The sequence below is a fragment of the Ctenopharyngodon idella genome, chromosome 10 (genome assembly GCF_019924925.1).
Source record: "Ctenopharyngodon idella isolate HZGC_01 chromosome 10, HZGC01, whole genome shotgun sequence".
Taxonomy (NCBI): Eukaryota; Metazoa; Chordata; class Actinopteri; order Cypriniformes; family Xenocyprididae; genus Ctenopharyngodon; species Ctenopharyngodon idella.
The window spans coordinates 2,898,574-2,925,553 of record NC_067229.1 but is presented as its reverse complement, the minus strand read 5'-3'; the positions used below and the strand labels follow the sequence as shown (position 1 = coordinate 2,925,553).

General features: G+C 36.4%; 3 protein-coding genes across 15 annotated transcripts in view; 2 read left to right on the top strand and 1 right to left on the bottom strand.

Annotated features, from left to right (window-relative positions):
• Nucleotides 1-14: 14 nt before the first annotated feature.
• c10h19orf44 (chromosome 10 C19orf44 homolog) lies at nt 15-3,529 on the bottom strand. Its single transcript, XM_051909548.1, has 8 exons — nt 3,134-3,529; nt 2,378-2,962; nt 2,032-2,278; nt 1,864-1,940; nt 1,370-1,787; nt 642-731; nt 328-491; nt 15-215 (listed from the first exon to the last, which is right to left on the bottom strand). Exons 1-8 carry the CDS (start codon nt 3,239-3,241, stop codon nt 123-125), a joined length of 1,782 nt encoding a protein of 593 aa, XP_051765508.1. The 5' UTR covers nt 3,242-3,529; the 3' UTR covers nt 15-122.
• A 4,243-nt stretch (nt 3,530-7,772) lies between these two features.
• LOC127520844 (SLAM family member 5-like) overlaps nt 7,773-26,980 on the top strand; it is a 62,478-nt gene continuing 43,270 nt past the window's right edge. For 4 of the 13 annotated variants that reach the window (XM_051909490.1, XM_051909492.1, XM_051909489.1 and 1 more), the window contains exons 1-5: nt 11,512-11,868; nt 14,941-15,257; nt 15,468-15,770; nt 18,444-18,587; nt 24,860-25,174. In XM_051909490.1, coding sequence (XP_051765450.1) covers nt 15,188-15,257; nt 15,468-15,770; nt 18,444-18,587; nt 24,860-25,174 — 832 coding nt within the window. In that variant the 5' untranslated portion in view covers nt 11,512-11,868; nt 14,941-15,187. Of the gene's footprint in view, nt 7,804-11,506; nt 11,869-14,626; nt 14,736-14,940; nt 15,258-15,467; nt 15,771-18,443; nt 18,588-22,742; nt 22,934-24,166; nt 24,438-24,859; nt 25,175-26,746; nt 26,887-26,980 lie in introns of those variants that run through there. The other 9 variants (XR_007932216.1, XM_051909484.1, XM_051909486.1 and 6 more) reach the window with 8 other exon arrangements.
• LOC127520858 (uncharacterized) lies at nt 7,810-9,418 on the top strand. The gene is made up of 3 exons (XM_051909520.1): nt 7,810-8,276; nt 8,452-8,772; nt 8,960-9,418. Exons 1-3 carry the CDS (start codon nt 8,033-8,035, stop codon nt 9,343-9,345), a joined length of 951 nt encoding a protein of 316 aa, XP_051765480.1. The 5' UTR covers nt 7,810-8,032; the 3' UTR covers nt 9,346-9,418.

The window sequence follows — 26,980 nt, the reverse complement described above, 5'->3', positions numbered from 1 at the left end:
GCACAATGAACAGGTACTAAAAATGGCTGTTTTATTTAAGCACATGTTATTGCATTAACAATGATTGAACTGTTTTGGCTGTTTACAATATATGGACGATGCATCCAAAAACATTGATCTGTTCATTTAAGGTAATGATAGTCCTGCATTTCCTGTAGAACTTCCTCTAGAGCATCTTCAATACTTAGTTTGGGCGGCCTGTGAGCGCGGATGAACTACAGGAAAAAAAATAGTCCTGTTAGCAACATGAGAGATATTATGATAGAAAAGCATCATGAATATATATGAAGTCTGAGGTCTAGTCATTGCACTAAAATGTGATCTTACCTCTTTAGTTTCCTGTAATGTGGTGTATTTGTAGTCAGGTCCCAGGGACTCGAGCACTGATTTGTAATGGCGTCTGGTGGAGTCGATGAACGATCTTGTGAGGGCCAACTGCTGCCGCAACATGTCGTTGAGTGCAAAAATGGCAGGACTATATGCTGTCAAACCTGTTAGCATGGGAGATAATGAGCTATTTCAACTCCTCTATGAGAAGAAGATATACTCAGTACCTGAAATGTTCTCATGCTTTATAATAACCACTTGAGATGTTTTTTAGGTTCATGTTTATAAGTGTGTTGTTCACATCATATACTCACTCTCTATGGCTTCAGCGCTGACTGTGTGACTGGCTATTGGAGTGGGGTCCACGTACGTCATGCCCAGTGACGGACCAACGGCAGCCCTGCCTGCAAAATGGCCGACATAAACAGGTGGATCTCACAAACACACTTTTTTAACTAAAGTAATGGGAATTTGAAAGGAAAATGTGCTCAAATGTCATGAAAATAGTCACAATGCAAAAACTATTGTTTTTAAAATAAAACATGACCTAGACATGTTCTTGACAGTTTTGTGCGATTTGCCTAAAATGAATTTGTCTCAAAACAAGAACAAAAGTGGTCCAAGGCTATAACCCTGAGGGACACCCAAAACAAATCAAGTTTGAAATATGACCTAGACTTGTTCTTGACAAGTTTTGTGAGATTCATCTAAATACATGTCTCTCACAACAAAACGAAAGTGGTCCTCAACTATAACCCTGAGGGATACCCCAAAGAAATTAATTTCAAAATATGAAATAAGGGCCTTTCACACTAAGTGCGATTAAGCGACTTGGATGTACGTCGCAACTACGCTCTTGAATCGAAACAACCCAAATAAACATATGATTACTGTGATATATGTTCTGTATATATGAGGGGTTTTTCTGTGATTCACCCACATACATTTCTCCAAAAACAAATGTGGCCTTCAACTATAACCCTGAGGGACGCCCCAAAGAAGCGGTGTGGCAGTGCTCAAGTAACAGATTACAAAAACTTACCAGAAGACCATGTGTAGGCAAATCCATCCATCTGTGTCTGTACCGCAACCTCCTTTACGTGACGGTCAGGACTGGGGCCGCGGGTGACCGTCGCATTGGACGAGCTAGACCTCGAGGAAGGGTCTGAGTGGCTGACTGACAGTGATGATCGTGATAAAGTATGGTCATCATCGTTGTCGTCAACCTGGGATTTGTATGAGCTGTACTCAGCCTCGCTGACCAATGAGGCATCTTTGGCTTCATCTGTGAGATGTTCTGAGATCTCACTGGCACTTGGTGGCGTCTCAGATGGGATCTCGCTCTCAAAATCACTCTCATAGGCTGCCGAGGCTTCTTCCGGTGTGGGTGGTGAAGTGACCTTTGAGATGTCATTGGATGACCTCTTGTTTCTGTCTTCCTTTCTGGCATGTGTTTCTTTCTGTGATATAAAAATGATTTTTTTTATTTGTAAACATTAATTTAAAAATAAAATGCATGTTAGACATCCAACAAACCTTTTCTTGTGATATTTCATCTGCTGCAAAAGGTATAGGGGCAAGATCATCCAGTGTCATTACGTTGAGTTTGAAATCTGGGTAAAAAGAATTTCAACATTCATTTTTGGGAATACAAATCTATTTAAGAATAGTTGAGAACGGATATTAAATCAACAGGTGTTTTACCATCTGATACTGCACTCCTCTCGCTCAGAGTGTCATCAGAGTCAGGTGCTGCAGCAACAGGAAAGAGATCATCCAAAGACCGGATCTCACTACGATCCGTTTCAGAGGACACAGAACGTTCAATGAACCGGACCATGCGTGACTCAGACCTGCTGGGGGAAGGAGAAAGGCTTCTATGGTTGAGAACTTTGTGTCTTTCAGGGGCTGCCGAAGGTACGGTGGACTTTTCACTCTGCTTCTTGTATAACTGGAGAAAGAGAAAAGCAGAAAGAAAGTCAAACATGTTTGGAACAACATGAGGTTGAGTAAAATTTGGGGTCAACTAACCATTTAATTGGGTCAATACCTTTTTAACTGGTTGAGGGCTCTTCTGCCTCACTGAATTTTGCAAGGAACTCTCTGACAAGCTAAAAGAATCTCCTAGAAGTCTTCGCATGTCCTGTTCGTCGCTTTCTAAACTGACTCTCCTTCCTTTATTTTCATTTAGACCAGACGTCCTCTCAGAAACCTTCTCCTCTTGAGGTGCGGACACCACCTTCTTCAGAAAGCGACTCCCTGTCATGCTCAGATCGCTGCTGGACTGGACAGATAAACGTGTCTCCTGTGGTTCTGCGAGGAGTGTATCTTTACTGGGGTCGTCGCCTTTGCTTTTCTGGTTTCTAATGCGGTTCTCTATGAGCGCTAGTCTACTTAAAGCTGTGCTTTGTGAACTACGTTGAGGTATGAACTTGTATTCGTCCATTCCTGCAGGAGTTTTACTAGGAGCGGATGACAGTCTGTCTTCTGTGGCATCTTTAGAGGTCTTCTTCAGAAATCGACTCCCGCCACCTATAACAAAACTCTTCGCAAGGTCCTGGTTTTCACTCTGTGATGGTGGGATGTCACTTAGGTCCTGGAAATGGGTCTGTCTGGCCAGTGATGTAAAGTTTTCCTGGATAAACAAGAACATTTCATGCTAAAAGCATCAGTATTGTTACACTAACAAACCAGAAATACAAACCAAAACTTTTCCCCCTTTGGAATAACGTGATGAATCGGGTAAAAACAACGCCAGAAAGGTTAAATAAAGTTCTGTAGAGCAGCTGTGTACATAAACACTAACCACATCTCTTTTGTCCTTTGATATCCCCGTGTTTGAGAATCTCTGTCCAGAGAGATGAGCCATCGCCCGGTCCAGAGCTGAACTCCTCGGTCCTCCACGACTCCCCATCTTGAATAGTTAATAAACATCACCTAAAATGCTACCATAAAGCCTCGTCTCCCTTAAAACCAAGCAACCGGCGCTCTCGTAAAGACATTATAAATTGTCTAAAGTATGCAGTACGCAGAAAGGTAGTATGTTTACAACATGTTTCCCCGATGAAAAGAGAGCTCGAGCTCGTTCACCATGACAACGTCGCGAGCGTTTTGACGTCACCGGAAACAGTTTAGGATCTTTTGGTTCGATTGTTTTTTATAACCATCAGCAAATTATTTTGCCTCGATGTAAATGCGTTTTATAACGAACCATCTGCTGACGTGTAATGCCAATTGAGGTGTGAGGAAACTCATCCTTAGTCTGTCCTTTTGTAAGAAAAGGAAAATAGATCGTTATATTATTTTGTATTTCGGTATTAAGAATTGTGTTCGGTCCCACTTTATATTAAGTGTGTATAATGTACTATGTACGTACATTAATATATATATATATATATATATATATATATATATATATATATATATATATATATATATATATTAATTAGATACAATCATTTTTGCTGCTATTGAAGTGGGATACGAGTAAGGTTGGCTTAAAGGGTTAGTTCACCCAATAATGTCATTTATTACTCACGCCGTTCCAGACCCGTAAGACCTTCGTTAATCTTCGGAACGCAAATTGAGATATTTTTGTTTAAATCCGATGGCTCCGTGAGGCCTACATAGGGAGCAATGACATTTCCTCTCTCAAGATCCATTAATGTACTAAAAACATATTTAAATCAGTTCATGTGAGTACAGTGGTTCAATATTAATATTATAAAGCGACGAGAATATTTTTGGTGCGCCAAAAAAAACAAAATAGCAAATTATTTAGTGATGGCCGATTTCAGAACACTGCTTCAGGAAGCTTCGGAGCGTTATGAATCAGTGTGTCGAATCAGCGGTTCGGAGCGCCAAAGTCACGTGATTTCAGCAGTTTGGCGGTTTGACACGCGATCCGAATCATGATTCGACACGCTGATTCATAACGCTCCGAATCTTCCTGAAGCAGTGTTTTGAAATCGGCCATCACTAAATAAGTTGTTATTTTATTTTTTTTGGCGCACCAAAAATATTCTCGTCACTTTATAATATTAATATTGAACCACTGTACTCACATGAACTGATTTAAATATGTTTTTAGTACATTAATGGATCTTGAGAGAGGAAATGTCATTGCTCCCTATGTAGGCCTCACGGAGCCATCGGATTTAAACAAAAATATCTTAATTTGTGTTCCGAAGATCAACGAAGGTCTTACGGGTGTAAAATGGCATGAGGGTGAGTAATTAATGACAGAATTTTTATTTTTGGGTGAACTAACCCTTTAAGAAATCATCATTCCGCATGTAGGCCAGATGTGGGCCAGATCTGGGCAGACACAAAGTTGCTACCTGGGAACCAAGTTGATGGGCCCCAACATAGTATTTTGGTAACACTTTAGAATACTGTCATTGATGAATGAACTACACAGGATCAAATGAGTAATGCAATATTAACATTATAGTTACTACTATTAACTAATTGAAAACTATGATTAACAAATTAGTAAGTAATTGCGCTCAGTTGAATGAGGTAGTTCACTATTAGCTAATCAATAACTACTATTATTTTCATACCTCACAATCATAACATTAGTTATGATTGGATATTGGTTTGTGCAATAAATCCGGCCTCTTGTTTTCGTGCGCATTCGCGAATTAGTCTGAATGAACAAAATGATGGCGCTAACTTGAAAAAAATGTTGTGGCCTAATGGTTAAAGAGTCAGACTGGCAACCTGAAGGTTCGATTCTCAATACCGGCAGGAAGTGCCTGAGGTGATCTTGAGCAAGGCATCAAACCCCCAATCGCTCCTTGGGCACCACAGCAAAAAAAGAAAATAAAAATTAAAAATGGCTGCCCACTGCTCCGTGTGTGTGTGTGCTCACTACTCTCTGCTCCTAATGTGTGTGCACTAACTTTAAATGCAGAGGACACAATTCAAGAATGAGTTACCATACTTGACCTCCACATGTCACTTTCACTTTTTTGAGTCAAAATGAATCCTGCAGTGTTTTATCTGTACAGAAATGTGGTTTGATCTGCTCGGTGGATAAACAGCTTCTGCTGGATGTTTGTGGTCGTTGTGCATGTCAGTAGTTTGTGGGTGAAGCGTTTTTTTCACCTAGTATGATAAACTCCTGCTCGTGTGCTTTAAGAGTGCATGCTTTCACTATGTAATATTATTACAATGCACAGCCTATTATAATGCAGTATCAAGTCGGTACTGAAATTTTAAAAATGTGATACCAGCATTTCCCCCTAGCATTTTGAGCGCTGTTGAGCAGATTCTTAAACACCTCTGATTGGCCACTGTGGTCAACGCATATGTCTGTGATTGACTACAATGATAAAAACATGTTGTAAAAAGCCAATCACAGACATATCTGTTGAGCTATCATAATGGTTAAGGTTGGATATTGGTTTGTGCGATAAATCCAGCCTCTTGTTTTCATGCGTGTGTACACGCATAGTCGTACACACAGCCTTCTATGTAGTCTATGTAGGCCTCGATTGTCGCTGTAGCTTGCATGTGTTCCGGTCTGTTTATGCAGTTTTTCTTTGACTACCTTGTGAATCGACGCCCCCAGGGCACGGTTGCCAACTTGTGGTAAAAAAGTAATTACTGCAAAAAAAATTTAATGCGCATGTGCGACCTGCGCGTACAAAGTACGCACGGTTACAAAAATCTGACGGTGCGCGTACTCTTCTGATGATGAAATCTGCCTCACCACAGTGTACACAGACCCTCGCATACGCGTAAAAAGTGAACTATACTTTGGGCTTTATTCTGAATTAACAAAATTATGGCGCTAATGGGAAGACTAATTAAAAAGTAAGTAAACAACTCACCCACTCATCACCACTTTGTCACGTTAAAATCAAACTTTTTTTTAGTGAGCAATCAGCTTGGTGAAATTAAAGGTACATATTCGTGTCGGTGACCATGTTTACCGAGCTTAATGACTGATTAAATAAGTTGACTATTAAAAAGAATAGCTGAACATCAGTCGACAAATAAAATATACTGTTTACAGTGTTACTGCCTTTAGTAATTGTTTTGTAACAAATGTAAAAATGCTTAAAACACTAACTTTATGAAATTAACTTGGTTTTAATAAATAGATTTTTAAAGCATTTAGTTTATGTGATAATTATGCATATGGATATTTCATATCGCATTATACATAACCAGTACATTTTCACCTCTGAAAGGTTATCCTCTGTCCATCTGGAATTTATAGCTTGGTGGTTTTTGCAGCCATAGGCTGCACAATCCTATTGATTTGTTAGTGTGAGTGATGAACAGCTTCGTGTTAATTGTTAAGTTGGCAGACGTGTCGACGTGTCTGGAGCGGTCGAATGTGGCATCTACTGTATGTACATATTCATGCTTGGACTGCTGAATGATACTAAATGAATCTGTGTTTTTGAATGAATCATAAACCCATTAATAAATACAGTCACTTGACTCAATCAGCCATTTTGAAAAAATCAGATGAATGAATGATTCAATGACTTCTCATGAAAAATCTCCGCCTAATTCACAACACGTGTGAATTTGTTCTTAACATCGTTCTGATTTTAGTGAATTTGGAGGATTCTAAATGAGCGGCCACATGCACGAGGTTAGTAATTTGCATAAAACACACCCAAACCATCTCCAAACAAGGGCTTTCCTTCTAGCCTTTCGTCACTCGCGTCGAACTTGCAGCTGTTTGCAGACGCTCTCTTGCCTGATCCTCGAGCAATGCCAAGTGTGCCTTTCTCACCAATTCTCACAACAAACACCTTTTATACAGACCCAGATGACAGACCTCTCATTAGCCAGCTGTTCATATACGCACACTTAGTGAATGAGACCCAGTGACTTGACGCCACCTACTTGTGGATTTATTTTCATATTTAAAGTATTATTTTCTTTTTAAGAATCATTTCATGTTTCAGTATTCAACATTTTCTTTTCATAACATTAATCTCATTGCATTACTTGTGCAATTGTAAATTCTGTAAAAATGAGCTGTATTAATCAGTCTGTGTAAATACATCTAAATACCTTCTGTGCCACTTCCGCAGTGCAAAGATGGATTTTGTCCATACAAAATCTTAAATATATTGAGAAATCATTTTTTTGGTTAATATTGCACAGCTCTAGTCAGAGGATTTACAGCTCGCAGCACTAAATAACATCAGTAGATATGGATCTCTAATCCAACTCTCATGCAACATTTCACTCTCCTATTAGTTTACATACAGGGCCAGAAATGTGAGATCAGCAAAAGCTTTGATTCTCATGATGTTAAAGGAGATGGACATGTGAACGGAAACTAACTGAGGTCACAAGCAGATAAATATCACAGCTCAGTCGTGTTTCAGGTCAATGTTTTCAGACATTTTAAGAGTTATTATTGTGGGCTTTTCAGTGAACCGATGAAGAAAATGTTTCTCAAATTAGTTTTGCTCTGTTTCTGTTTGTGGCGTCTGGTTGGTGAGTTTGAAATGTGATTTAATGGCTTTTGTCTTTGTACTGCTGCAGAATATTATTCACTCCACATTTAAATGATTAAAAGTGTTTTAGTGAAGCTTCATCAAACCAACATCAAGTGATTTTAATCTGTGAAAAACTCTGTTCTTCAGGTGTGTCTGGTGATGATGAAGTGAAGTCAGTGTCTGTTCGGTCTGGAAATTTCGTCACTCTAAAATCTGGTCTTACCGAAATGAAGGATGATGATGTGATCCAGTGGAGGTTTGGAAATGAAAACTCTTTAATAGCTGAAATCAATAAACGGGCCGACAGAATCGCTGTATATGATGATGTTCCTGATGGGAGATTCTGGAACAGACTGAAGCTGGACAAACAAACTGGATCTCTGACCATCACAAACATCAGAACTGAACTCTCTGGACTTTATAAACTACAGATCAACAGTGTGATCAAGAGTTTCAGTCTCACTGTCATTGGTGAGTTCAATATTTGTTTCACCTGTTATATATTTCAATGACCACAAACTGTAATTATCAATCCAAACAGCATTTTGCTTTTTTGTTTGTTCTGTTGTTTTATGATGTTACTCATTTCATATTTATATTTCAATCTAAGTAAGTAATCTAAGTTCAAACTCTGTTTGTTCTTCAGGATTATTAAGTTTTACACGTCCACGGAAGTCAGTGTCAGTGAAGGAGGGAGATTCAGTCATTTTCAGAATTGATTTTCTTAAAATTCTGGATAATGATGTGATTCAGTGGAGGTTTAAAAACACTTTAATAGCTGAAATCAATAAACGGGCCGACAGAATCACTGTAAATGATGATGTTCTTGATGGGAGATTCAGAGACAGACTGAAGCTGGACAATCAAACTGGATCTCTGACCATCACAAACACCAGAACTGAACATGCTGGAGTTTATCTACTACAGATCCACCATACGAGGGTTGATTTCTATCTCACTGTCTATAGTGAGTTAAATATTTGTTTCATCTAGTTTTGTCTTAAATTACCAAATACAATATTAATTCACACACCATTTTGCTTCTTTCTGTAGTTTTGTATTATTAATTTCAAATTAAATAAGTAATTTAACAGTATTAATCTGTGATAAATCCTGTTTCTGTTTGTTCTCCATGTGTGTTTTTGGTGATACAGATGAAGTATCAGTGAAGAAGGGAGATTCAGTCACTCTAAACTCTGGTCTCACTGAAATGAAGGATGATGATGTGATTCAGTGGAGGTTTGGATATAATAACACTTTAATAGCTGAAATCAATAAACGGTTCAACAGCTTCACTGTATATGATGATGTTCTTGATGGGAGATTCAGAGACAGACTGAAGCTGAACAATCAAACTGGATCTCTGACCATCACAAACATCACAACTGAACATGGTGGAGTTTATGAACTGCAGATCAACAGTGTGAGAAAGAGATTTCTTCTCACTGTTTATTGTGAGTTAAATATTGGTTTAATTTATTTTATTTATTGCAGCATTGAAGTAAATCTAAAGAAGTATCAAATTACTTTTAATGACTAATTAACTTTTTTTCAGGTTTCTATATCAGATTGTTTTTAAATGTTCTACTTTTGATCATCTTGGTTCCTCTCGATGTTTCTTGAATATCTTCATTCGTCCTCATTTCTCTTTATTCTCTCATGTTTTTCAGCTCGTCTGCCTGTTCCTGTCATCAGCAGTAACTCTTCACAATGTTCTTCATCATCATCATCATGTTCATTGGTGTGTTCAGCTGTGAATGTGAGTCATGTGACTCTCTCCTGGTACAAAGGAAACAGTTTATTGTCCAGCATCAGTGTGTCTGATCTCAGCATCAGTCTCTCTCTACCTCTGGAGGTGGAATATCAGGATAAAAACACCTACAGCTGTGTGCTGAACAATCCCATCAGCAACCAGACTCAACATCTGGACATCACTCACCTCTGTCACACATGTTCAGGTACGGCAGTGCTGATATTAGTTGATGTCAGCGCTGATATTAGTGTTTATTGACTGATCTGATCTCAGTTTGATGTTTTTATTCCTCAGACTCTGTCCACTGTTGTGGTCCTACTGAAGCTGTGATCCGATTGGTCCTCTCTGCTCTGGTGGGCGTGGCTACTGTCATTCTTGTGGTTTATGACATCAGATCCAGAAGAGCTGAACAAGTTTAAGCACAGATTCACACATCAGGTACATGATTGATGATGACATTTGATTTTGCATATAATAATATTTGATTTATTAATTATGCCTTTATATGTTCATCTTTTTCAGGAAGTATTGAAATCTAAAGCAGAACGCTGAACTTTAAAGATTCTTCAAGTGTGTTTTTGTCATAATAAACACTGATGATTATTTGAGCTTCTCTCTCTCTTTCAGATTTTTAAAAATCCTATTTGTAAGGCTTTATTTATATTTCTGTCTGATACATAAAAAAGTGTATAAAGAGACACACAGATCTCACTTTACTAATACTGCTGTTCATCTGTCATATGTATTTGCTTGTCTTTATCAATAAAGTTTTCTCACTCTGATGTTCAAGAGTCTCTCCATTTCTGAATTCGGAACCACATACTACCATGCTATTCTTACTATTTCTGCAAAAGTAGCATGAGTAGTATACTATTATTAGTTTTATTACATTTATAGTCGAGTGCCCCTGGAAGAATACTAACTTTACGTACATTTTAAAAGGTTCAGCAGTGTTATATTATTAAAACATTATTTGTAAATTATTACATTATTATTAGCTCATTCATTTTATTTTTGTTTTTCTATCTACAATAGTAAACAACTTCTCTCAGCTTCTCCTTTAAGAAAACACTGATTCGGGACACATTATAATATACTTTGAGAACACAGTGAAACACATAAACAACATATCAGTGCTCCATTTCCTCCAAGAAGCAACAATAAAGTCTTTAAATCTCTAGTGTGATTTGTCTCAGTGTCTCATCTGAGGAGCAACAGCTCCATCTAGTGTCTCACCTTGAATTGACATGTTATCAGGAGATTTTTGACTAACATAACATATGAGAATGCTTTCACCATTCTGTTCTTGAATCAGTGTGGCCCCTATTTATACTGCCCTCGCAATGGTCTTGGTCTGTGTTGTCTTGTTAAAGTAAATGATTCCAACTTCTGCTTTAAACTTCTGTTTTTCTCTGGTTCTCTGGCTTAAACATGAACCTTTTCAGCGGTTGGGCCAATCCCCTTTTCTGAAAGCAGCATTTGCATGAACACTAGCTTGTTGACATTATATTATGTTGAGTGTCAATCTACAGTCTACGATTTTCCCTCAATACCTGTGAGAGCTGATGTGACTTCATGTTGATTTTTCTCGCTGAATGACGACACTCTCTTGTATTGATATGTACCGTTATGTACAGCAAATGTTGAGATTCCTCTGTGCTGTAAGATCCAGTTGTCTTACAGTGTTTTTGTGTGAGCATCTCACTAATGCAGTGTTCACTCTGAACAAAGTAAGCATTTAGAGCATCACATCAGCATCATAATCTGAATATTAATCATATAAAGATATCAGAGAACACTTTCATACACACAGTTATAGCAGGTCATCTGTTCCTGCTCCATAAAGCCATGAGAGAAACTCTGAAATCAGTCTGAGAGGAGAAACTATTGAGACATTTGATAAGAAATGAACAACAAACGAGCTGAAGACAGTTACAGGAGAGAGCAGAGACAAACACTCACAGGATCTCATGACAAGATCAAACTGTTGCTTAACACTTTGTGTGTCAGTTTATTTCTGTTGAAAGTCACACAATTGACTTACAGGAAGTGTCAATGTTCAGAGTGTGAATTAATCAGAAAAAAAGGAAAATATAAGCGAAGAAAGTTGGTGATGATGACACTTAAAGATGAGCAGTTATTTTAGCTGACAGAGTTTCGCTTCACGTGACTACAGAGCAGCTTCACATCAGCGTCTGTCATTTATTACTGAAGCAGTTTTGAAGAGTTTGTATCTTCATTTTTGTGGACTGAAACCGCTGAAGATGATTCACACAGTTTTGCTCTGTTTGTGTTTGTGGCGTCTGGATGGTGAGTTTAAATGTGTTTTTATGACTTCAGTTCTTTCATTTCTGGTACCATGTAATAAATTACTTGTTAAATTAGTTAGAGAGGATCAACATTCACTGTTATTCTCATATAGAAATAATCTGTGATTTTACATGAAGTTTAAATTCAGGTTTATAGTCAGTTATTAGGGATTGATCAAATAAAATAAATATGAAGCTCAAATACCCAAAGTGGTGAGGCCAGAAATCTCCAAGTGGGTGAACCTCTATTTTTTTGTTTTATATATATATATATATATATATATGATGCACAATTCTGGAATAAAATAACTAAACAAAATAATATGTCACTATAGATTCAGACAAATTGATAATTGCTGCAGTCTAAAAATATTTAATTTGAATTAATTATTAAAAAATAGGTTTGAATGAAAGATTCAATGATTCAGTAATAAAGACTTCAATCGTTTAATTACTGGACGTATTAGCATTTTTGAACTAATCTCTTGAATAAATGATTAAATGAAAATACATTTTTAACAGTCACTTGTCTCCACCTAATGCTGAATCAATATAATTGATATGATCTTTATTTGAAGCATCTACTGTAGTTACTTTCAACTCTTTTTTGATCACTTCCATAGACATCAGTGTTTATATCTGAAATAAACTTTTATCCAAATGTATCATTCTATATTATAGGGTACAGTGGGGGAAAACGCCCCCCTTAAGGAAATTTTTTTCTATGAAACAAAAGTTAAATGTGTCCAGAACAGTTATCATAGTTTTAGTGACAATTACATACATTATAAACCAAGTATGAAAAATGTCCAGAGTTTTCATGTTATCAGATTTTTAGCAAAAAATATTTCTGCCACTCTACCCTATCCAATAATTTTAATGTTTGTTAGACAGAAATGACAAAAAAACTTATATATTTAATATATTTTTTATATATATATATACAAAACGATTCAATAGAATAAATCATACCAGCGCTATCTAGAGCTGACAGTGTTGTTTACCTCCGCTCGCTCGTCAGTATACAAATGTGACATTAAAAACAGAGATTGTGGCGCTACACGCTAATCATTGGAAAAAGTAGCTTTTTACTGGAAAAGCTTGTTTTGAAAGCAGATCTCTTCTCAAAGCTATAATTATTTGGAGTGTCACTAGCCGGGTTTCCATTACAGATTTGCGCAAAACTTTTGCAATATTTTCTTGTTGATAAAAAACTATTACGAAATAATGGTGTCTCCATTAACCAATGTTATGTGACTAAAACATAATTTTTTTCTGCTTGTGGTAAGTCGTTCCAAAAATCATGGCAACGGATGTTAGTAGGTTTAAAGGGTTCATAGACAGCAATATAATCACCACTTTCAAGGTCCAGAAAGGTACTAAAGACATTGTTAAAACAGTCGACGTGACTGCAGTGGTTCAAACTTAATGTTATGACCCAGCTAACAGAATTTTGTTATAAGAACGTTCTCTAAATATTCAGTGTTGGTTCTGGGAACATTAAAAATGTCCAGTTTCCTTAATGTTAGTAGAATGTTATTTAAAGGTTAGAATGATGTTCCTGAAACATTCTTTCAATAATTCAAACACCTGCTGTGAACAAACACTGAAAGAAAGAGAAATAAGAACACAAACTACAACTTTCTTCAGCCACAGCCTTAGATGAACTGAAGATAAAAGACATTAAATCTCTGAAGATCTGATTAAACAACTCCACAAACAGCATTACCAGCTTCACTTATTACTAACCAGACTGACTTTATTTCGGTCACACGTCTACAGAAGCTCTTATTGATAATTAACAGAGATTTAGATGATGTCTTATTGAAAATGTTTCGTTTGAGGTCACCAACATGGAGATCAGTGTTTGCTTTAGTTGAGCTCTTGACCCCTGACTATTATAGAGTTGTTTCTTTATCAGCAATCACAGATGTTTTCAGAAAACATTTTTTTTTACATTGATAAAGCAGATCAACATGATTGCATTGAAGTGGTTTAAACAACTGCTTTTTTTTCTGTAATTGTTAATTTAAGAAATTGAAATGCTGTATCAAACTCAACCAATGGGAAAAATATCATTTGCAATACTGTCACCTTTTTTTATTGTCACCTTCACTGTACTTACTGCGTCACCTGTGTGAGGATAATGACAGGGAAAAGAAGAGACTGTTGAATAAAGTCGTTAATTTTGTTTTGTTTTTGCACCCAAAAAATATTTTTGTCGCTTCATAACATTAAGGTTGAACCACTGCAGTCACATGACTGTTTTAACAATGTCTTTAGTACCTTTCTGGACCTTGAAAGTGTCGGTTAAATTACTGTCTATGGACGAGTCATAAACCTCTCGGATTTCATCAAAAATATCTTAATTTGTTTTCAGATAATTAACCTAATTAGCACAAGTGGAGAGCATTCAGTTAATCAACTCAACCAACGTCAAAGGGTATAAATACAGCAGACTTACCTCTTACTTACGCAGACTTGCTTACCAAATACGCAAAACATTTACTTTATTTAATTATATGTAAATGTGAACTCATGAATATGATAAATGGGAGTGTGAATTGATATTTCCATTGGGTGTATTTTCAATTCACAATTTCAATTTGTGACTCACAGCATTTATAGAAATAGCTGCTGTCTCGACTCTGGAAAGTTTATAAAAACATTTTGTGATATAGCCTATATTTTAATAATACACTTTACAAATTATATACTCAACAGATATGATTATTTAGCAGTTTTGTTTTTATTTCCAGACCATTAGTATGTAGTACTATATTCTGTCACCTTTGATTGGGTGGACCAGCACCACCCTGGCCCTTATGTGGCCTTGCCTCTGGTTTGAGTGTGACATTATTCTTGTTAGTAAGTCTCTATTTTTATTTACTTATTGATCCATATAAAACTCTGTTTAACTATTTATCCTTTCATTCAGCATATTTAGTGTTTGTGCTGTTATGGAATATTATTAATTTCACATTTAAATGGTTAAAAGTATTTTAGTGAAGCTTCATCAAACCAACATCAAGTGATTTTAAAGCTTTAATCTGTGAAAAACTCTGTTCTTCAGGAGTGTTTGGAGTTAATGGTGTTTGGCCAGTGTCAGTAAACCAGGGAGATTCAGTCACTCTAAATCTTACTGAAATGCAGGATGATAATCAGATTCAGTGGAAGTTTGGATATAGAATCACTTTAATAGCTAAAATCGATAAACAGACCAACAGCTTCACTGTATATGATGATGTTCTTGATGGGAGATTCAGAGACAGACTGAAGCTGACAATCAAACTGGATCTCTGACCATCACAAACATCACAATGAAACATGCTGGATATTATAAAGTTCTGACCAACAGTGCACAAAAGAGTTTCGACCTCACTGTTTGTGGTGAGTTAAATATTTATTTCACCTGTTTTATATTTTAATCAGCACAAAGATGCAATTATTAATCCAAACACCATTTGCTTCTGTTGATTCATGATATTATTCATTTACAATTTATACTTTAAACTATTTATTTTGGTAAACCATCAAATGACTGTATTAATCTGTGACAAACCCTGTTTCTGTTTGTTCTGTGTGTGTTTGGTGATACAGTAGTGAAAGAAATATCAGTAAAGAAGGGAGATTTTGTCACTCTACACAATGATCTTACTGAAATGAAGGATGATGATCGGATTCAGTGGAGTTTTGAATATGGACCTTTAATAGCTGAAATCAATAAATGGGCCAACAGAATCACTGTATATGATGATGTTCTTGATGGGAGATTCAGAGACAGACTGAAGCTGGACAATCAAACTGGATCTCTGACCATCACAAACACTGGAACCACACACTCTGGAGTTTATGAACTAGACATCAACTACATGAAGATGATTTTCATTCTTAATGTTGACGGTGAGTTAAATATCAGTTTCCTTGAACGTCATTTATTCAGAATCTTGACTGAAGCAACTTGATATTGTAAGATCCCAAGCTAGGTGACATGGCAGTATATACAATGTCTTGTTCCCTCATCTCAGGGAACCAAGTTTACATGAGTAACCGGTGATGTTACCTTTCAATTCGGTTCACTTCGACATTGCACTTGTATGAATGTCATTCATTTAGAAACCTTTCCTTTAGCCAACCTTCTGCAAGAAGCCTATAGGCTAGATGGACTCATATGTACACTTTGGGTGTTAACACCCAAAGTGTACATATGAGTCCATCTTGCCGGGTGTTAAAAAGTAACACTGAAGCAGTGTTAAAGTTAATGAGATAATTGATTGATGATTGAGTGATGATTGACAATTAGTGGTGACACCTGATGTTAATAAGCAGAATCATTGAAGGAAAGAGAGAAAAAAGGTGTTAATTAATGTTTTATGGAATGTTTCATTTCAAGTCACCATGAAAGAGGTCAGCGTTTGATTTAGTTGGGCTCTTGACGCTTTAACTTTTATTATTAGTTTTTCTCTGGCTGCTCCAACTTTGTGTTTGTAAAGCACTTTTGTTATGACCAGAGAAAATATGATCTGGTCACAGTATGTTTTGGTGATCATACAATGGTCTGATGTCATTTAGAGTCTAAATCTCTGACTGTATGCTTGATGTGTAGCTTTAGTATTAATGATTGTAGTCCTGTGATTTTACAGCTTGAGATCCAACAGCAGTATGAATTTTTTTTTTTTTTTTTTTTTTTTAAAGAAAAATTCATTACGCACAGAAGCTTCTGTGTTTAGACACACACAGACATCAAGAATCAGCATATGATTCTCAAGAATGGTGACAATAAATACAAAATACTGACAAACATCAACTCTGAACATCACAAAACAAGCTACTGCCACAACAAAACAACAGAAAAATAAAAGCAAACATGAACAATCTACGAAAATTACAGGACAATTCAGCTGCATAATTTATTCATGCAGCAATGCATGATGGGAGCCATGGATGAGTTTTGATTGGTGGCTCCCATCATGCACTGCAACATGAAGCACTTTGTTTGATTGTCACCATTGTTGAGGGTCATATGCTGATTCTTGATGTCTGTGTGTGTTTCAAAAAAACTTCAGCTTATAAAAGCTCTGCTGGATCTCAAGCGGTAACAGATTTAGTATTAAGAAATCTATATGACTGTTTAGCAATACTGGATGTCACCAATGAATCAGGCCATTTCACAATGAGAATGTCGTCATCAAAACACAACCGTTATGACTGTGCTTCCCAAAGCATTGCAAACCTACATTGATCAACTTTGGCTTACAACTCTTGTGGGAAATGCAGCCCAGATCACAGTTTCTCTGGCCATAACAAATGTGCTCTACAAACACAAAGTTGGAACAGCCAGAAAAAAATTGTTAATAAATAAAGAGTCAAGAGCCCAACTAAAGGAAATGCTTTTCACCATCATGGTGACTTCAAACTAAACTTTCATTAAAACATTAACATCTAAACATCTGTTAATTCTTAATAAGAACTTTTGTTGATGTATTACAGAAATAAAATCAAACTGGTTAATAATAAGTGTAATAATGTTTAATGGCTGGAAGTCAGTTGTAGTTGTCGTGTCTCTCTTTTTCTCTTGTTGTTTCTTCAATGATTCTGCTTATTAACATCAGGTGTCACTACTGATGTTAATCAGTGGAGATCAGGGTTTGCTTTAGTTCAGCTCTTGACCCTTGACATATATGTGAAAACATAACCAACACCACCTGATCATCTTTTCTCTTTGCTTGTCTGGATGTTTTAACTTAGTTACTACAGCCCAAACAAAATCTAATATTAAAAAGTCAAGGGTCAAGAGCTCAACTAAAGCAAACCCTGATCTCCATGATTGTGACTTAAAAATTGTGATTTTAACAGCAGGTGTTTAATAGTCAATAGTCTATTGTAGTCTAATGTTCAATAGTCACACGATTAATGAATTATCTTGATTGAATGGTCTTGTTTTGTTCTTGGAAGGTCTGGTCTCGACCACACCTCTGGTCTTGAATGGTCTTGGTTTTGGAGGTCTGGTCTTCACCTCTGAAATGAACACAAAGTTGTGTAAATGTATAATATTAACACATTACAGCTGTTCTTGGCTGCACAGATTGTGTTGATGCTGTGAGCAAATACACAGGTTGTGTTCATTTTAAAACTACACATAATATGTGTAAAACATTATGTGTAGTTTCCAACACATTTGGAAACTACACATAATTTCCAATTGTGTTGGAAATTCCAACACATTTTTATGCAATATTGACACAAAATGTGTAAACTAGAGTGTTACACATAATATGTGTCATTTTTCTACACATTTCTTCTTAGAGCCTGTATGCACGCATGAGGAAAATGTGGATTTTTGTGTATTCCTTAATGAATGAAAGACTTTGAACTCGTGTTAGTTCCTGATGATTCATGATATATTAATGTACCCTTATCGTGAAGTGTACCGCTTCAGTAGTATTTGGAGGAAGGGGTTTCCCCATAAGCATTAGCAAATGCAATGTTTCGTTTTGATATTTTTTGATATTATATACTCTCGATATTAGAGTTTATTGACTGATCTGATCTCAGTTTGATGTTTTTATTCCTCAGACTCTGTCCACTGTTGTGGTTCTACTGAAGCTGTGATCCGATTGGTCCTCTCTGCTCTGGTGGGCGTGGCTACTGTCATTCTTCTGGTTTATGACATCAGATCCAGAAGAGCTGAACGAGATCAAGAACAGATTCACACATCAGGTACATGATTGATGATGACATTTCTCACAAACTGATTTCGCATACATTAATATTTGTGAGATTTAATAATTTATGCCCTTATATGATGATCTTTTTCAGAAAGTATTGAAATCTAAAGCAGAACGCTGAACGTAAAGTGTGTTTTTGTTCTTCTAGTGTTTTTGTCATAAATACTGATGATTATTTGAGCTTGCACTCTCTCTTTTTAAAAGTCAATTTTAAAGGCTTTATTGTTTATATTTCGCTATAAGACACACACATCTCACTTTACTACTTCTGCTGTCCATTTGCCATGTTTTCTTGCCTTTATCAATAAAGTTTTCTTACTCTGAGGTTCAAGAGTCTCTCCATGTTTTATTACATTTATTATGTTGAGCGCCCCCTGGAGGAATACTAACTTTATGTAAGCAAGTAATGTGCTGTACTATCCCTCACAACAGAAGGGCGTTGTTAGACACAGCTATAGTCTTTGACTCTATTCACAATACAGCATGCCTCAAATACCTTATTGCTTTTATAAAACGGTTGCCACAAAATAGAAATTAAAGCAAAAATATGAAGTAAAACCATTATATTCCATCCTTCAGCCAGAAAACGACAGTAAACGGCAAGAGAATGTTTCTAGATTTAATGCCTTATCTGATGGAGCACAAATGAAAACAGGAACTGTTCATACGCTGTTTCATTTTTTTTAAAAACACAATATATTATATTTCCACACACTTCTACAGTGGTGAACGGGACACTAGGCTACAGCAAGTATCATTTTTGAGTTTTCATTTGATCCAGTAGCATTTCCATGACTTTACAAAAGGGGAAAACATAGAGAGATTGATTTACAGCATTCAGATGTCAAATTAACCATCACTCTCTCAGAAACACCCTCACAGCAGTGTTTAGTTTTTCTTTTGTAATGTCAATGTAATATAACAGAACGTACAATGTCATAAATATACAATTAAAAGAACTAAAATATAAAAAAATTTTTGATAGATGTGTGATGTTGATAACTGGAAGTGCGTCATCATCCGCCCGATGCTTCACAAGATTTTTTTTCTCTTGTTAGAGACGTTCACTAAAATGTTCAATATTTAGAGTGTATTTATTTTTTCTATGCTTTGTTACGGGTATATAGCCTACATAGTATACAGTTAAACTATGAGGATTATTGTGCAAGCTCATCACACTTGAATTTCAGGAAACATTGATTCAGGCCTCCACACTTCTCAGTTTCTTCAGAAGAAAAGACCAAAGTGTTTGAACTAGAGTTTCAAAAGAGTTATTTTACTCAGATTTGCCAAAATACCAAAGTCTGCAATCAAATAACAGAGATACTTGTTATAAACTCAAGTATTTCTCATCGAATTTCCCAAACATCGAATCTCTCTGGTAACCAAATGCAAATTTCTCTAAATGAATAATTACATTTACATATTACTGTTTTTTCTCATTAATATTTGAGGATGAATTTTGTTGTAACAATGCAGGCAAACATTATAAATGTTATTCACTGGTGTTGGGGTCAAATTGGATGCTGCAACGGTTTTCTTTACAGAAATGTGGTTTGATCTGTTGGGTGGATAAACAGCTTCTGCTGGATGTTTGTGGGTGAAATGTTTTTTTTTTTTTTTTCAAGTACGATAAATTCTTGCACATACGCTTTAAGAGTACATGCTTTCACTGCGTGATGTAGCCTGTTATAATGCAATTAAAATTCCCCCAAACATCAAGATATGAGGATAAAATCTGGATGACTTTTCATATCTTTTTATACTTACTTCATAGGCCCGAGTTAAGCAATATCACATGAGCAAGAGTGCTGTTTTTTCCTGAACATCAGCACGATTGCAAATTTGATACTGATTTTATGCAACAGTTCAACAAACAAAGTTAACATTGCGTTACATTTTAGATGCAATATTGTCTGTTTTTGCTGTTTCACAATGAATATAGTTTTACTACAAACAAGTCCACAGAAGAGCAGTAACGCGTCTCTGAGACACGCACAGCAGTGTTTTGTTATTGAACGTTTTTGAACGAATCGAGTGAGTCAATGATTCAAAGACCCATTCACTTCCTGAATCAGTCAGTCATTTTGAACAAATCGGTTGAATGAATGATTCAGTGACTCACTCATTAAGACAATGATTGCTGCCACATACTGGCGGTTTTAGTTTCATATTTAAAGTATTATCTATTTATTTTTTAAATATTTATGTTTCAATATTCTTCAAGTTTTATTCAAAACATTAATATCATAACATTATTTATGCATTTCCAGTTAACATGCATTTATGCCACATCTGAGCTGCATTAATGCGTAAAAACATCTTCCGTCAGTGTCTGATCTGTGCCGTGACAGCCCCTTATGCAATGCATGCAGTACCAGAAACAGAAATTATTAGTTTGTCTCTCGAGTCTTCAGGTTCGAGTCCTTCATTCTTTTTTTCATGTGACCGCTTCCTGGCTCAGTGCCTCGCAACAAATACAAGATTACATTCGTATTACTATTGATTGTATGTTGTATTATATTTAGGAATTATCATAATTATCAAAGGATATGTGCAAGAAACATTTATGTTATGCCACTATGTCCCTTCTGACCAATCTTTTTATACAAATATTAGACCAATATGTCCAATCTTCATGGGAAAAGGAAGGAAGGTTGTGAATTAACTAATTTCTGTATCCAATACGGCGGTCACGTGAAAAACTAATCGTGGACTAATCATGTGAACTAATCTTTCTGTTTCTGCATTCAGCCTATGGTGACGTGATGACCGAATGACTTCAGATGAAACTAAAAAAATGAGCTTTTTAGCAGCAAACACTCAAGATGGGTTTGGTGGACACAGGGGTAAAAAGTACCCCATGTGTACAATGAAATATACTGCTGTATCTTTAAAGTTGTGGGCCTATTTTTCTGCTGGAGGTCCTGGACATCTAGTTCAGATACATGGCATCATGGATTCTATCAAATACTAACAGATAAAAAATCAAAACCTTGCTGTCCCTGCTAGAAGCCATATAATGGGCCGTGGTCGGATCTTCCAACAGGACAATGATCCAAAACAAACATCAAAACCAACACAAAAATGTGTCACTGAGCACAAAATGAGGCGTCTGCCACGGTCGTCCCAGTTCCCTGACCTGAACCCTAAAGAAAATTAGTGGAGTGAACTGAAGAGAACAAGCACCAACATGGAGCTGGGAATCTGAAGGATCTGGAGAGATTCTGCATGAAGGAATGGTCTCTGATCTCTTGTCAGGTGTTTTCCAAACTCATCAGGCATTATAGGCGAAGACTCAGAGCTGTTATCTTGGCAAAAGGAGGTTGCAAAAAGTATTGAATAAGGGTATGATTAATTGCGAGCAATGTGTATTAGAGAAAAACATCTCTTTCATAATGAGATTTTCCCCCCATTTAAAATTCTTATTCTCCAATGAAAGGTTGGATTTTTATAGATTTTTAAAATAAAAGATCAAAAAGATTAACGATGCAGATTTATTTTCATAGCCTTCTTTGGTCATATTTACCAAGGGTATGAATAATTTTGAGCACGACTGTATATGTATTCAGGGCTTGACATTAACACCCGCCGGCCCGCCAAATGCGGGTAAGACAGCCACTCCCACTAGCCACTTTAGCGGGTTGAATATAATTTCAGCCTACAGCCTAATCAAAGGTAGCCGAGCTCATCGTAGCACAAAATTACAATCCAATTACAATTCGTTATCGATTAACTTGCAGTTAGTGAAGGCAGGATAGGTGGAATCGTGCTGAATGACACACAACAGAAGCAGTACCGTTTACTCACCACGTTTACTCACTTGGGAGGCCCCCGCGATTTCCCCTGAGGGGGACCCCAGCTTCACTTATTACTAACAAGATTGACTTTATTTCTGTCAGATGTTTACAGAAGTTCTTAGTGAGAACTAACAGAGGTTAGATGTTGTTTTATTGTTTCGTTTGACGTTACCATGATGGAGGTCAGTGTTTGCTTTTGTTTGGCTCTTGACCTTAAGTTTTTTTTTCGGCTGCTGTAATCGTGTGTATTTAAGACACATTTATTGTAGTTAAAAAGTCACCAAAAATTGTGCTGGGGTGGTGTTAGTTGTATTTACAATTAATAGTAATTCTTTACCTTTATGTAGCGTTTTTCCAGGTACTCAAAGTGTTTTACATATGGAAGGGGGAATCACCTCAACCACCACCAATGTGCACACACCAGCTTATTGGTGGCGAGGAGACAGAGTGATGAAGCCGATCAGTATATGGATATGATTAGGAGGCCATGATGGACAGAGGTCAATGGGCAAATTTGGCCAGGATGCCAGACCACAGGGTAAGCACCCCCTGCTGGCCTCACTAACACCTCTTCAGTGGGCAACCAGTCTTGGGCTACAGGGTGATATGGCTGCTAGTATTCAGGCAATTCAGCGTCATAATTTATTCATGCCGCAATGCATGCTGGGAGTCATGGACGATTTTTGCATCCAGCATGCATTGCAGCATGAAGCTTCTGATTGTTACCATTGTTGAGATTCATACGCCAATTGTTGATGTCTGTGTGACTGTTAATGATTCAATAATTTCATATGTTTAACACACAAACTGTTTTCAAAATCCTTCATATTATCTGGTTGTTACAACACTGATGATATCATGCTGTAGAATCATGGGGATTCCATAATCTAAATTAGCCTCTGATGAGATTAATGACTTTGACCATTAATAAATAGCTAACCTCATCTGATCACATTTTATTTTGGCTGTTTTTCACCACAGCAAATGTGTTTTAAATACTTTTACAGCTGCCAAAGAAAAGCTAATGTTTACAAATCAAGGGACAAGATCCCAACTAAAGCAAACACTGATCTCCATCATGGTAACGTCAAACAAAACAATAAAACAACATCTGAAGCTCTGTTAATTCTCAATAAGAACTTCTGTAGACGTATGACAGAAATAAAGTCAGTCTGGTTAGTAATAAGTGAAGCTGGTAATGCTGTTTGTGGAGTTGTTTAATCAGATCTTCAGAGATTTGCCCCCGGTTTCACAGACAAGGCTTAAGCTAGTCCCAGACTAAAATGCATGTTTGAGCTGTTTCAACTGAAAGCAACTTGCACTGACAGATCTTAAAATATGTCAGTGCCATTGTTTTGTCTCAAGATGCATACCAGTAATTTATTTTTCTAGTGTACGTTTATAAAAGCTACTTAAATATCCTAATTGAACTAAGACCTAATCCTGGCTTAGGCTAAGCCCTGTCTGTGAAACCGGGCCTTAATGTCTTCCTTTATCTTCAGTTGATTTCATCTTTTTCTGTTCTTGTTGTTTCTCTTTCCTTCAGTGATTCTGCTTGTTAACAGCAGGTGTTCATCAGTGTCTGAATTCACACGTGTTTTCATTCACTCAAGTGGACTACATTAGTGAACTATATTACTACTATATTACTGTTTTAATGGAAAACAGCATGTTACTGTTGTTGTGCTTGCACCGAGAATGAGTGCAGAAAGTGATGCAACCATGACAAGATACAGATATCTAATCCAATATTTCACTCTTCTGCCATTAGTTTTCATACAGGGCCAGAATTAATTTGAAAATGTGAGATCAGCAAAAGCTTCTTGATTCTCATGATGTTAAATGAGATGGACATGTGAACGGAAACTAACTGAGGTTGGGGGAGGATTCACACACAACCAGATAAATATCACAGTTCAGTCATGGTTCAGATCAATCTGAGGGTTTTCAGAAATTTTAAGAGAGACTCTCTGGGCTTTTCAGTGAACAGATGAAGAAAATGTTTCTCAAATTAGTTTTTTTCTGTTTGTGGCGTCTGGTTGGTGAGTTTTAAATGTGTTTTTACGGCTTCAGTCGTTTCTGTTCTGGTACCATGTAATAAATTAGTGGTTAAATTAGTTGGTTAAATAACAAAGGATCAACATTCACTGTTATTCTCATATAGAAATAATTCAACTGTGATTTTACTGTAAGATCATGTTTGGTCTAAACTCAGTTATTAAGGATGGATTTAATAAATGTAAAATAAAATAACTATGAAGCTCAAATACCCAGCATTAATTGTAGTAGTAGGAAAATTCTCTCTGTTTTCTATTTCTTTTTCATTTATCATTGTTTATCACTGTACTGCTGCAGAATGTTATTCACTTCACGTTTTAATGATTAAAAGTATTTTAGTGAAGCTTCATCAAACCAACATCAAGTGATTTTAAAGCTTTAATCTGTGAAAAATGTTGTTCTTCAGGTGTGTTTGGTGATGATGAAGTGTCAGTGATAGAGGGAAATTCAGTCACTTTAAACTCTGGTCTTACTGAAATGAAGGATGGTGATGAGATTCGGTGGAAGTTTGGAAATGAAAACATTGTAATAGCTGAAATCAATGTAACAGCCGACAGCTTCACTGTATATGATGATGTTCTTGATGGGAGATTCAGAGACAGACTGAAGCTGGACAATCAAACTGGATCTCTGACCATCACAAACACCACAATGAAACAGACTGGACTTTATAAACTACAAAACAACAGTCTGATCAAGAGTTTCGGTCTTACTGTCTTTGGTGAGTCAAATATTCGTTCCATCTGTTTTAATCACCACACAGCAAAATCCCCAGTGTTAAATTAACACTCAAAGTGTACATATGAGTCCATCTTGCCGGGTGTTAAAAAGTAACACTGAAGCAGTGTTAAAGTTAATGAAATAATTGATTGATGATTGAGTGATGATTGACAATCAGTGGTGACACCTGATGTTAATAAGCAGAATCACTGAAGGAAAGAGAGAAAAAAGGTGTTAATTAATGTTTTATGGAATGTTTCATTTCAAGTCACCATGAAAGAGGTCAGCGTTTGCTTTAGTTGGGCTCTTGACTCTTTACCTTTTATTATTAGTTTTTCTCTGGCTGCTCCAACTTTGTGTTTGTAAAGCACATTTGTTATGACCAGAGAAAACATGATCTGGTCACAATATGTTTTGGTGATGATATTATCATGATGTCATTTAGAGTCTAAATCTCTGACCGTATGCTTGATGTGTAGCTTTAGTATTAATGATTGTAGGCCTGTGATTTTACAGCTTGAGATCCAACAGCAGTATGAAATTTTTTTTTATTTTTTTTTTATGAAAAATACATTATGCACAGAAGCTTCTGTGTTTAGACACACAGACATCAAGAATCAGCATATGATTCTCAAGAATGGTGACAATAAATAAATACAAAATACTGACAAACAGATCAACTCTGAACATCACAAAACAAGCTACTGTCACAACAAAACAACAGAAAAATAAAAGCAAACATGAACAATCTACGAAAATTACAGGACAATTCAGCTGCATAATTTATTCATGCAGCAATGCATGATGGGAGCCATGGATGAGTTTTGATTGGTGGCTCCCATAATGCACTGCAACATGAAGCACTTTGTTTGATTGTCACCATTGTTGAGGGTCATATGCTGATTCTTGATGTCTGTGTGTGTTTCAAAAAAACTTTAGATTATAAAAGCTCTGCTGGATCTCAAGCGGTAGCAGATTTAGTATAAAGAAATAAGAAATCTATATGATCGGTTAACAATACTGGATGTCACCAATGAATCAGGCCATTTCACAATGAAAATGTCATCATCAAAACACAACTGTTATGACTGTGCTTCCCAAAGCACTGTAAACCTAAATTGGTCAACTTTGGCTTATAACACTTTTGGGAAATGCAGCCCAGACCACAGTTTCTCTGACCATAACAAATGTGCTCTACAAACACAAAGTTGGAGCAGCCAGAGAAAAATTAATGTTAATAAATAAAGAGTCAAGAGCCCAACTAAAGGAAATGCTTTTCACCATCATGGTGACTTCAAACTAAACTTTCATTAAAACATTAACATCTAAACATCTGTTAATTCTGAATAAGAACTTTTGTTGATGTATTACAGAAATAAAATCAAACTGGTTAATAATAAGTGTAATAATGTTTAATGGCTGGAAGTCAGTTGTAGTTGTCGTGTCTCTCTCTTTTTCTCTTGTTGTTTCTTCAATGATTCTGCTTATTAACATCAGGTGTCACCACTGATTGTCAATCATCACTCAATCATCAATCAATTATTTCATTAACTTTAACACTGCTTCAGTGTTACTTTTTAACACCCGGCAAGATGGACTCATATGTACACTTTGGGTGTTAATTTAACACTGGGGGTTTTGCTGTGCACAAGATGTAATTATTAATCCAAACTCCATTTTGCTGCTTTTGTGTCTGTTACGTGGTTTTGTGCGGTAAGTCATTTCAAATTTAAATTTCAAACTGTTTAACTTTAGTTAACCATCATAATGTCTTAATCTGTGTTGAACCCTGTTTCTGTTTGTTCTC

What these genes read in the sequence shown, in the direction of transcription:
- LOC127520858 (XM_051909520.1), top strand. Translation starts at nt 8,033, where the DNA reads ATGAAGGATGATGATGTGATCCAGTGGAGGTTTGGAAATGAAAACTCT. An exon ending in TTTCAGTCTCACTGTCATTG is followed by an intron (nt 8,277 to 8,451) that starts GTGAGTTCAATA and finishes TTTGTTCTTCAG; the next exon opens with GATTATTAAGTTTTACACGT. An exon ending in TTTCTATCTCACTGTCTATA is followed by an intron (nt 8,773 to 8,959) that starts GTGAGTTAAATA and finishes TTGGTGATACAG; the next exon opens with ATGAAGTATCAGTGAAGAAG.
- c10h19orf44 (XM_051909548.1), bottom strand. Translation starts at nt 3,241, where the DNA reads ATGGGGAGTCGTGGAGGACCGAGGAGTTCAGCTCTGGACCGGGCGATG. An exon ending in CAAAGGACAAAAGAGATGTG is followed by an intron (nt 2,963 to 3,133) that starts GTTAGTGTTTAT and finishes TTGTTTATCCAG; the next exon opens with GAAAACTTTACATCACTGGC. An exon ending in CAGCGCTGAAGCCATAGAGA is followed by an intron (nt 492 to 641) that starts GTGAGTATATGA and finishes CCATGCTAACAG; the next exon opens with GTTTGACAGCATATAGTCCT.